The 13,195-nt window shown below is 31.9% G+C and overlaps 1 protein-coding gene across 3 annotated transcripts in view; it reads right to left on the bottom strand.

The window, feature by feature from the left end:
- LOC136974407 (transcription elongation regulator 1-like) overlaps positions 1-13,195 on the bottom strand; it is a 157,231-nt gene that overhangs the window by 109,332 nt on the left and 34,704 nt on the right. For 2 of the 3 annotated variants that reach the window (XM_067269276.1, XM_067269275.1), the window contains exons 4-6: positions 12,444-12,603; positions 9,567-9,785; positions 1,040-1,321 (exon numbers count right to left, since the gene is read on the bottom strand). In XM_067269276.1, the coding sequence (XP_067125377.1) occupies positions 1,040-1,321; positions 9,567-9,785; positions 12,444-12,603 (661 nt within the window). The remainder of the gene's footprint in view (positions 1-1,039; positions 1,322-9,566; positions 9,786-12,443; positions 12,604-13,195) is intronic. The other variant, XM_067269277.1, reaches the window with a different exon arrangement.

Consider the following 13,195-nt stretch of genomic DNA (forward strand, 5'->3'; position numbering starts at 1 on the left):
CAAGCCGTGGGGCTTGAACCCACAACCTGGGTCAGTTCTTCTCTTCCAGATCATTCTAAATTATTTAATTATTATAATTATAATTATTACTTTAGTTAAGAGATGGCACCTAATGTCTACCTCTAGTAGCAAATTACTTAGCAGAGAGGTTGAGGCACAAATACAAATGTTAAACTTCTACGGCAAGCAGAAGTATACATTTGACGTTTTAAGTCCAAGTAAAGACCTTGCGGTGCTCGTTCACATCATCATGTGACTCAGTGAACGTTGCACATTCACTCACAGGAAATTTGTTGAAAAAATGGCAGATACATTTGACATTGAGGGTTACCAGCAAAGATAAATAAACAAATTAAACTGTTTAAAAGTATTTATAGGATGTTTAATAACCTAAATTATTATTTTTAATTAGTGTTGTATCTTCTACCGTGCAATAGGACTACCTCATACTTTTGTCAAGAGAAGTAGTGGCTTATGTAAATTTGAAAGCAGCTCAGAAAATTAATTTTTAGAAAATTTAAAAACATATTACGCTGTTGATAGAAGATGCCATGGAAGAACAAACCTACTTTAAGATAAGCTATTATGAAGACAAATATATGTAAATTCTATAAGCACTTTACATCACTTGCTAAAAAATTGAATAATTAAATAATTTCTGGATTAAAATTGTCTGTTTCTTTACATTATTATTTGTAAATGCTTAAATAATCATTATTTTAATAAAATACATCATAATTTTAACCACAAACACAAAAAAATGAAGAAGTTTAAGCCAATCGTCTACTCGCCATTCTAGACGTAGCAAACGCCATTATCGACCGTATAGAATTGCCAAATGGTGGCGCTCATCCGTCCGCCGTTCACGTTTTGGGCTGAATACGTGCACCTCAACCTCTCTAGTATTAATCATTAAATTAGCAGAGTTATAGCCCGATTATTTAGACGATCGTTTGGGTGATGTTTTTATAATTAAATTAAGCTTTCAAATGAAAAATACTAAGCATTTTCCATTGAACGTAAAATATATAGTACTTACTTTCTAAATCAATTATTGCCTGGGGTTTGTCCCAAGTTGACTGCATTGTTCTCGAATTATAATAATATGTGCGTCCATCAGTAGTTTTATGGTCTGTCCATTCTGCTGCTTTAGCTTGTAACACTGGATCAATTGCACCATTTATTAACTTAGGAGTACTACTTTCAATGATATCAGACATGAGCATAGATGATGATGAAACTGTATTAGTCATAGCACCAGGTGATGGGCCTGCATTAGGACCAGAAAATCCAGGTGGTGGTACTGCAAACCCAGGAAATCCTAATGACAAAAGCAAGTTAAATTTAAATTATTTTGCCTTTAAAGATACTTCAAACTGATAAAACTTTTCTATATATGTATACACCTTCATCCCACTTAACTATATCATCATTATTGCTTTTTTCCCAAATTTATTCCTTCCTGAACTGACTTTTGACTTCTCAAAAAAATACAAGCCAATTCATACTTTTAAAATTAAAAAGAAAAAAGAAAGGGGCATTAAACTGTAAAATATTTCATTCATTATTCATGACAAATTCAATTGACCTCATTAATTTCATTAAGTATCACGCCCACCTATGGTTTGCAAAAGCATGCCACCCGGCCTCTCTTTATGACCAACTTGGGAAACTACAAAGTACTGCATCGTTATTTGCTCAAAAGATGATCTTTAAATTAAACAAGAAATTCTGATGGCTCCTCGAGACTACATGCAAGCAATGTAGACAACTGCAACCAATTCTGTTCTACAACTACACACAGCAGCACATTCCTTCCCGAATTTGCAGGATTAAGTCTCATTATTCATATCCAAAACTTTTTGCATTATTAATGAAAATATAAAAGTTTCAATAAAAAAAATATTTATTGACACTTTTATATATTAGTCTTGTATTCTAGACAATAAATTACCTGAATATAAAAGTCCAAAATTTGAATAAATATTAATTTAAAACTTCATAAGATATTTCAAATGTAATAAAGTTAATTAACTAGACTACTTTAAACTGGAAAAATGGAAGTTTTAAATTCACACTGACATGCACAAAATGTTCACAATTCAGAATAAACATTACTGAAATAAGAAAGAAAGGTGTTATTTTGAAACTTCACTAAATTCTATTATTTTGTAAAATTCTTTATTCTCTTTATGATCTTTCTGAAAATTATTAAAAGCATCCACTCTTCCTTATTAAAGAAGATTGTTATTTTTGACTACCAAAACATATGCATGTTTTCCCTTCTTTGTTCACCAGAGAATCAAAAGAACTGGTCGTATGTCAAAACAACAAAAGCGAAAGCAAACATATTTTCTTTTTTCCCTTATTCTTATAAATTATTAACCAGCCTTAACAACACTTTCTTAGCTGTACGTTGTGATCATTCTCAAAAATAATTTAACATCTCTTCTAAAATTGGAAATATACACATCTGTTTACATATCATCTTCTCAAATGTTAAATTATAAAATTTAAAATGCTACACAAATTTCGTAAAGTTTAAGATTATTCTTTCATTTGTGAAATTATGGAGTTAGAAATTAAGACTATTTGATAGTTGTCCAGCAGGCAACCAGCTCTAGACTTCTGGTTGCCCTGTAATGAAACCAGTTGTCCAAATTGCAAAGCACATATTTATAAACTACTAAATAATAAAATGAACTACCACACTTACATAAAACAAAACTTTTTTTTTTACTACTCAGACACCTTATACTTCTAAGTCTGAGTAGTAAAATTTTGAACTCTGAGCATTTATTCAAGCATAAAACAAAACTTTTTTTGCTTGCACACTATACAGCTATTTATTATTAAGTCTACACATAAAAAGAAATATTGAACACTTCCAGCAACCTATAAGGTTTGTAGAAGGTGCCAATTTAGAAAAATAGAATAAATAGCATATAAATTCTTATTCGATATGTTCAAAATTTGTCAAAAAAAAATTTATTTCATGAAGTGAAATATTTAAAAACCTAAAACAAAAAAATAATTGTGATAAAATATACACAAAAAACAATACAGTGGAACTTCGCTTAACAAGCACCTCTCATAACGAGTAATTCGCATAATTGTAATTGTAAAAAAACATTTCACATAATGAGTGACGAGAAGAGGGGAAATCCCGGATTGTGCGCATGCTACATCAGTCTGTGTTTAGCACTCATTCCACTAGCATCTTAAGTGTTGCTCGTGATCACAATTTTTCCAAACTTGTGTTCACACATGTATTAACATCAACAACCATAGCCTGTTATATAATAAACATGCCAAACAATATGCCAAATTCTTTGGCTATGTAAAGGCTATAATTAAAAATTGAAAACTGATTAATTTGACTAGAGGTAGGCAGTTATGCTGCCATCTTGTATTAAATTTAATAACCAATTCCAGCAATACATTAACCAAAGCCGAATTATCGGGCTAGAAACGGCTAAAATAATCATAATAATTTATAAGATAATTTGGTACTAGAGTTAGGCATTAGGCACCATCTCTAGTGCCATCTAGGCACTTGATGTGTCCCCAGCCGGCATTGTAATGGCCGTCGATGGACGTAACGTAAGCTTATATATACTGGAAGAGAAGATCGAACCGGAGGTCTGGGTAGCGTAATTGGCAACGCATCTGCACGGTAAGCCGGAGTTGTAGGTTTGAGTCCACTCCAGGCCAATTCTTTTCTTCCAGTTAGTTCTAAATTATTTAATTAAAATTATAATTATTAAATTTAGCAAGAGATGGCACCTAATGCCTAACTCTAGTACCAAATTATCCTATAAATTATTATTATTATTTTAGCTGTTTCTAGCCAGATAATTCGGCTTTGGTTGGTGTATTGCTTTAATGTATATCGGGTTAGCTGATGAAGTTTGTTTTGACCAATTCCAAATTAAATTTTAAAAATGTCTAAATTAAAAATTATTTATTTATAATTATTAAATGTAATATGAGATGGAAGATTGACTGCCTACCTCTAGTCAAATTAATTAATTTCTAATATTTAATTATAGCTTTTACATAGTCCAAAAATTTGGCATATTGTTTGGCTGTTTATGAGATTTTTCAATTTTTTTGTTTTCTGCAAATTGATTTTGCATTCCAGATTGGTTCATTCCACACTAGAAGAAAAGATGATGATGATTCATGCTTCTTAACAATGTATCTTGTATAATTTTCTTTAAATAAACGTTATACATAAAATATTTGAGTATTTTTATCGGCATGGAACGCATTATCATATTTTACATTAATTTGTATGAAAAAAATTGTTTCGTTTAACAAGTGTTTCACATTGCGAGTGGGATTCTGGAATGAATTATGCTCATTAAGTGAGGTTCCACTGTAATTAGTTACAAAATTAAAAATCACATCACGAATCAAATTCTAAATTTTTTTTTAATAAGTATGACTATACAAAACTAACTAATTGATATTGAATAAAATTTATGATTCAGTACTACCTGTAAGTAAAAGGAAAATAGTTTATATTTTCCTTTTAAGCAAGAGAAGAACAAATTATCACATAGGCATTAATTATGTATAAATACCACTATATTTGCAAGCAATTTCGACATGTTATAAGACGTCGTCCTCAAGCAAACACAATCTCAAATAAAATTTTTGAGCAAAGATTTTGAATTAAAACTAATGACATTAGTCCTTTAGAACAAAACTAAACTTAAAACAAATAAACGTAAAGGATTTAAATTGGTACACACGTGGTGACTAGGGATTGCAATCCAGCAGTGTTTTCAATCCAGCTGGATTTTTGCTGGACCAAAATCATTCCAGCTGGATCCAGCATGGATGAATTTTTAGTGCAATAAAGTGATATCTATCTATCTATCCAGCAATTTATGGTTTTTTTTTTAAAAAATAGAACATTTTTTAAAATTCTTAAGAAACTTTTATTATTTAGACTGGTCACTATAAATCAGTAAAACGTCTTACACATTTAGGTAGTAAACTTAACTTTGGTTTGGTTTAACACTTGAGATAGAGATAATTAATTTTAAATGTTTAGTTAGATTATAATTATAATGTAATCTTTAAGTTAAATAATAGCAAAGGTAATACTACTAATTAATTTATATTAATATATTATAATAATGTAAGGACAGATAATCAGTGTCTAAGCAGCTATCAGTCTTACCAGTTTTATATAGGCACTACATATCAGTCTGTAGTTATTTATAAGTAATTTAATTATTAGTGTTAGTAAAATAGTGAGTAAGTAATTAGTAGTAGTCTAGTAGTTAGTTATTATCATCACAATCATGAATCACATACATTTATATCATCATATATCTAAGATACTGATAGTTAAATAGTTAATTAAATTAATGACTAACTAGGTAGTCTCAGTTTCTCACTAATTTTCACAATAAAATTGCCTAGCCTAGCCCACTAACTGCTTATAGAATAAAAGTTAAAAACTCTTACTTAATAGAATTAAAGTAGAAGTTATAAAATATTAGTCTTGTCTTAAATACTGTATTTTAAAGGATTAAATAAAATTAAATCAATCACTTCTGTTATTTTTTGACTTTTCTGGAAGTAGAATCTCAAGAAACAAATGGTATTGATGGTGTTGTCTCCCAATCTACTTCTTATTGTACTGCATATATATCCCGCTATGAAGAAGGGCCTTTCTGCCTCTATGTTAGTTGGTTTCGGGGTCATCAAATAATCATGAATCGTTACGTCATGTGATTCATTGATGTCACAACCGACCGTAAATTAGAATTATGCACCAGGACTAGGAGAGGAGTTACTTATTTTATTTAGCACGAAGACACTTTATTTAGCAAGAGCGGAAAGTCAACTGGCAATTAGATCAGCAGAGGTAAAAGGGCAGGCGGTGAGGTATAGAGAGGGGTGTAGCACGTGCCACACTGAACGGCAACGTCGCTCTCGCCACCGAGCGATAGCGCACGTAGCAAAGCAGCAATGCTGACAATGTAGACTTTTGCGCCATTATTTAGAAAGTTAATTGAGTATTTGCGGATCCGCAGTGCTGGATCCAGCTGGATTGCTGGATGAGGGATCCAGCAATTGCAATCTCTAGTGGTGACAAAGCGCATGTGACGTAACGTGTTGAATAGGTGTCAAGAAGGAGTTAGAGACAATATTTTAATTTTTTTATACAAGCTGACCCACAGAGCAGGCAACTCAAGCATGGGGAAGTTGCATGAATTTAGTAAAATAGTAAGGAGGGTCTCCAAACATATACCAGGTTCCTCTGATCGCAATACAGCATCGCCACATGGTCCCACAGCAGGGTGTGTTGGACCGTAGCAGCTTCTTGAAATTTGGTCGTGGAATGACCGACAGAAATAGCATTTTGTCTAAAAATATGGCAAATGCAGGCAGTGACTGCATAATAAAGCTGTATGCATACATAATAAAGCTGCTGTGCAATGACAGGAATGCTGCTTTCATACTAGAGAAGTCCTAGATATACTCTATCCCATCAAAAAACACAACATCTGGCCTTCACACCCACTACATAGGAGCAACAACCAGAATGTTATCTTGCCGCATCTCCGAACACCAGCATTCCATCAGGGCAGGCAGGTGTAACACTGAGCTAGCGAAGATGGTGTTACAACACCAACACACCCCACTGTGGGACCATGTGACAATGCTGTATTGCGATCAGAGGAGCCTGGTGTATGTTTGGGAGACCCTCCTTACCATTTTACTAAATTCGTGCAACTTCTCCATGCTTAAGTTGCCTGCTATGTGGGTCAGCTTGTATAAAAGATTAAAACATTGTCTCTAGCTCCTTCTTGGCACCTATTCAACACGTTATGTCACATGTGCTTTGTCACCATGTGCATGTCAATTTAAATTCTTTATGTTTATTTGTTCTAAGTTTAGTTTTGTTCTAAAGGACTAATGTTGTTAGTTTTCATTCGAAATCTTTGTTCAAAAATTTTATTTGAGATTGTGTCTGCTGAAGACAATGTCTTATAACACGTCGAAAGCACTTGCAAATATAGCAGTATTTATATGTAATTAACGCCTGTGTGATAATTTGTTCTTCTCTTGCTTAACCAACGATCAGCTTGAAATCCAACCCTCAAATTCAATTTTTGTTTTACTTATAGATAAATTCAAATAATTAATAAATTAAAGAATTCAATAATCAAACGTTGACACCAATTAGAGCAAAACTCTTATTTATGGAGCCTATGGTTTTCTGTATTTAAAATATAGTACAACTGTTTCAATTTGGAATGTGAATAAAACAATCTTTCCAATTTTATAAAAATTAGGTCCTGGTAAAAATGAGTCTTTTCTTGTATACTTTACTTTGTACAAACTGAAAACAAAATTAATATCACAAAATATTTACCTTAAAAATACGTCTTTAATTCAGTAACACATTCATAGTGTGTGTGTGTATATATATATATACACACACATAATTATATATATATATATATATATATATATATATATACTAGTATAAATCCACACGAAATAAGTAGGGTAATACAATCACATACACAGGCAGGTAAATATATAGTTTTAGATTACAATAGTACACTTGAGATCCAATAATTGCTAAATATATCAGCACTCATAGCATACAAACACATATTCTATGAGTACTCCAAATAAGTTGCTGAGAGGGACACACTTCAAGCACTCTTTCTTCTTTGGCCAAAAAGCAATAATAGCAACTGCTCTAATTATAGCATTTGTAAGTTAGCCGACTTCTAGGGGGAATCGTTAATCCCGCAACAGGATGGTCTAGGGTTGTTCACGTGTGGGTGTGGAGAGGTGACACAGACGACAAGTGTCTCACAAAAAGTCGTTTATTTAGACGTAAAAGAACTTACATCTAGTGCAGACTTCTTCTCAGACAAATAAAAACTTCGAAAAGTCTCAATCACGCTGGCATTTTCTTGACGTCTTCTACTGTAGGCCCCGGGGCAGCAACAGGTGTAGATGTTCGCCTCTTGTCACTGATGGTCTGTCCTTAGTGGCACTAATTAGCAGATCGGCATGATGCACGACAAATAAATTGTCTGTGCGCGTATTAGCCGTAAGCAGATTCACAGTTCCGTCCGGCCTTTCTGCGTTCAGAAGGAAAAAGACCTCTCATCTCTCCAGCTCGGCGATTATTTCAATCTCCCCTTTTTCATATTGTTCATGTTGATTGGCTCCACGCCCCCTCTTTCCCACTTCTCAATTGGTCCCTCGCTTGTCTCCAAGCGAAAAACAACCCCTGTTCGAGTCACGAGAAAGAGCCATTTCAACGAATCTACTTGACACCCTCCGATAACTCAGGATGGAAAGAATTGATGGAACTTTGAAACCTGCACTCATATTTTCCCCATTGTTGTCTGGTCTGAGATATTTTTGAAATTTAATGATTCGACACGATGTTCCTTTTCATTATTAACCTTTCCCTTTTTCCAAATTTTAATGATCTAATATTTTGTATATGAGCGACTTGTCAAAGGTCCATCTCTACTGGTGGACACTCGTCTACTACCATTTATTTATTACAATTATCGCGTTTTATTTTACATTAGTCCCTTTTTGCCTTTCGACATCTTTTCCTTCTTTTTTTTTTGGTGTCACGGTTTCAAATGACTAACGCGTCTAATCTGATCTTTGATCGGTTTTTGTCTTCTTTAACAATGGACAATTTTCTACATTCGTTTTTAACAATTTTCTAATATAAATGAATAATGTCAACCCATTTTTGGGACTTCACACATTGCCTAATGACAAATGTTTGGTGGAGAATATAAACTCTTGTGCCACCATTATTATATTTTCTCAATTCATCTGATGAATCATCAGATAAAAAGCATTGTTGCTTTATAACAGATTTTATATATAAAAATTATATACCATATTTTATAGCATATAAGATATACCCCATGTTAGTACAGAATATTTGGAAAAAAATAAAGTATTTAGCATATTTGAACCATCATGTACAGTACCATCGGTGCTCAATCCCAGATTTTTTTAATATATTCTGGTCAAAAAAGCAAAATTAGAATACCCACTTTTATTTATCTAGGAAAAATAAGTCATTTAAAATTAAAATTTACCATTAAAACATTCAACACAAATACATTCAAAAGCTACTTAGCTAAAGCGAACAATTATAATAATAGTATGTTTAATTAAACAATAAGATTCTATTCAAAAGTTTTGCTGGACAGAAATTACCTGTAGCTTACTGAAAGTCATTTGGGGAATTCATATTCATTATTATGGGAGAATGTAACTTCACATATAATAAACAGGACAATTTTTTGAATGTTTTTTACAAAAGTTGCATCTTATATGCCATAAAATATGGTAAATTATTATAATTCATCATCATCAACTTCAGATATCATTATTATTATAAAATAGTTTAAAAATCTAGTTATACATAGAAAAAAAGCTAATATTTTTTATCATCTAAACAAATACTGTTTGTTTAAACAATATATATATATAAAACAAAGTATAGTTAAAAAAGAAAAATGAAATGATATCCAAATTACCTGGTGGAGGAATACCAGGAGGCATTCCATATGATGGCAAACCAAATGGTGGAGGTTGCAAAATATTAACAGAAGTTGTATTTGTGCCTGCAGGAATGGGACTCTCTCTTGAAGTTGTTAAAGCCTGACTTGAAGTCGTCTGAGTGTCTGATGAATTTGTGTCAGAAGCAGATGCCTGATTCTCATTTTGACTTATTTTCTGTTGAACTGCATTCTGAGCTGAAATACACAAGCATTTACTATAAGTTAATTTGGTAATAAGTTTCAATAATATATAACATTACAAATAAATGAATCACCTAATTTTCCATTTAAATATGTGAATATAAACATAAAAAATGTAGATTAAGTAAACAAATGAATATTTATACAATTTTTGTTTACTAAAACATTTATTTGTATTTTCATTGTAACTAAAATTAACAACAATGTAAATGAAATTCATTCTTATAAATGTCAATTTAAATGACAATATAAAATTTTATAAAATTTCAAAATTACCACACAATAAAAATACTCCAGGTTATACTGTACTGTGGAACTCCCTACCTTGGTATTCACCCAGCAAAATGGTGCAAACATTTTCAGTTTTCCTGTAGCAGGTCTTTGGTCTAAGACCTGTTTCAGGTCAAATTTCAAACAGATGGAACATTTAATGTTTTGGTGTTCGAACGTGTCAGGCACGGAAGAGCTTATACAAAAATTCTAATTTAAAATCCTCTAAAATCAACCAATAGGATGTGTCCCAAGTGTAGAATTTGTAAAAGTGTGGTTTTCATAATGACGTATCAAACAAGACCTGCCACACTTGTGAAATGCATCTCTCTACTTTAAAATTTATACATTTTCCTTGTCTTTCTGCTTTAAAAATCTCTAGCACTTCCAGAACTTTGAGTTGGTCCGTGTTTGTTGTTGTTCTAATTAACCTAGCCTGTTGTAAACCCAGTTTAATTTCACCCTTCTCGCATATATCGTGAGGACATTAATTTGCCTGCCTTTATCTATTTCAGCTCTGTGTTTGGTTAAGCACTTCTTAAGGGACCTCACAGTCAAACCTATGTAGATTAAGTCTCTCTGGAACCTTTTCACCTCAGAAGTATCTTATATATGCTTGGTGCTCTGTCACAGTCAATCTAGTCTTTCATTTCCAAGAATTTTAAACACATGAGGACTACATCCATATGTTAATCTTATGCCCACATACAATGCTATTTCTTTATATATATTATGTATGCAATGATTGTAAGCCACAACATTACAGCAAGATTTAGTTACTTGTAGTGCTGGGTTAGCTACAGGAGCATCTTTGGGTGATTGCTGCTGGTTGTGTTTCTTTCATTTCCTATCTATGGGCTAATTTTTAAGTCAAGCCCTTGGAGTAGCCATGCATAGTAGGGAGATGTCTGTGATGCAACCCATCTCCTTCTTAGTATCATCCATAGTACTGCAATAAAAATAGGCTCTCTTCATGAGTGCTGTTGCTGTGAAGGTCACTACTTTGTAGTTAAACAGATCATTGAAGTTGGCTGGTATGTATAATGGAATAAAGTCCAGTTTGTAATAGATCTTCATGTCAAAGCACTTGCCGTCAAAAGAAAAGTCTATATCTAAAATACGTGCACTGTTCTTGCCAATTTGGTCTAACTCCAGAATTAGTCTGTATGGGTTGTCATTCATTGGCTTGAATGAAATCATTGATGTTAGGCTTGGTTGTCCAAATAATGCATATGTCATCAATGTATTGCCCTTAAATAGCAATTTATGACAGAAATTTAGAAAGAACCTCTTATAATCATCATATAACCATTTCAAATAGGTCACCAGACAATGAACTACCCATGGAGAGCCCACTTTTTTGCAGGTAGATGATGGTATTCAATAAGAGACAGGAGGTGTAACAAAGCAAGTGTGATAACTCCAAAATTTGTTGATGGTGTTCTTGCATAGAGACTTTTTGCATCAGCCAATCCTATAGGTTATGGAAACATAGTTCCAATCTTATCAAAGAACATCAAAACTTGAAATCTAAGATGGTAAAAATTGTCACTTGTGTTTATGCTTATTATTAGAAGGATGTGCCTGATATACATAAAATATTTCTATAACATTTATTTATGAAATATTTGTATTCATAATATTTCATAAATTCATTGTATTGTGTGCATCAGCATAACATCTCTACCATTTGTGCTGAGTTTGTGATATTAAGTTGGTATCAATGTAAGTAGGTGTTGAATAAGCTTGCTCCAACATGGAGCAAGCTTGTCCTTGTCTAATATGGTCTTAGTTGTTGCCCCTGCTTATGCATTTTTGCACAAGCAAACAGTCTTGCTTTGTTACACCAGTTAATCAACTTCAGTTCAACATGACAAAATTAAATAATAAGAGATATTATTACACAGTGAAACCAAAATAGCAGCAAAGATATTCATATTCCTTTACTTCTGTATTATTATTATTGACCTAATTTCTTTAATAATTAATTTAAAATATTTCAGAATGCATTTGTTTCAAAAATAAAGATAGTAAAATATTTTAATGCTGTGTCTGGAACATGTATTATTTATACTATTGCAAATAAATTTCACATAATACTTAACTGAAAGTATACATTTTGTAGTTATTATGGGAAGTGAATCTCTCTTAAATAGTCATGCTAAAACAAGTACCAACATAACACCAAATCATTACTCAAACATTGAATAGTTACCGTTACCTGAACATAAAACTGACTTGAGGCTGTGTTTAATAGAATTTCTATTTGTTAACAGAACTATCTTTACAAAAAGTAATTTATTAACTAAACCATTTGTTAAACAAAGACCTACTATATTACACATGTATATGAAATTATAATTTAATAGAAAATTTATTTACCTTGTGCAACTGCAGCCTGGGCAGCTGTTGTTGTTGTAGATACTGATGTCCCAACTCCAACAGCAGCTGCCATAGCTTCTATTTGTTCTTGAGATAAAATTTTTGCATTTTCAGGTTTAGTCCATGCAGATTCTCTTGTTTTTGCATTGTAATAATAAAGCTGCCAATAAAATTAAAAATTAGACACACATAATTTAACAAAAAAATAATTAAATACATAAAACTTATTAAATACTATTTAATAGTTTACTTATTATTCATTTTAAACAAATAGTATTCAGTTTTAAAAAATATTGAAGACACCTTTAATTTTCTGATGTGAAAAATTAAAATAAATGTTAATGAATATGTTTATAGTTTAGAAACTATATACAAATTAAAAATTGTCACTTGTGTTTATGCTTATTATTAGAAGGATGTGCCTGATATACATAAAATATTTCTATAACATTTATTTATGAAATATTTGTATTATATTTTTAAATAAGTTGTCATAATTATAACATACAAATATATACAAAACTATGTTGGCGTTGTTCAAAAATTCTATGACAATTCATTGATTCCCGATGCCATTATTTTCATTTTTTTCCCTGGACATCTTAGGTGGCCCACCCCCAATCACTTGTCTCTCTTATTCTCAATATAAACTACTCATAGCAAAAATTTAGTGATGATCATTCTCAGTGCCACCATTTCTATTTTTATTTTCCTTTTTTGTGTATATAACATATTCATGAACACCTTGCTGC

The sequence above is a fragment of the Centruroides vittatus genome, unplaced genomic scaffold, assembly GCF_030686945.1.
Source record: "Centruroides vittatus isolate TY-2023 unplaced genomic scaffold, ASM3068694v2 contig_349, whole genome shotgun sequence".
NCBI lineage: Eukaryota > Metazoa > Arthropoda > Arachnida > Scorpiones > Buthidae > Centruroides > Centruroides vittatus.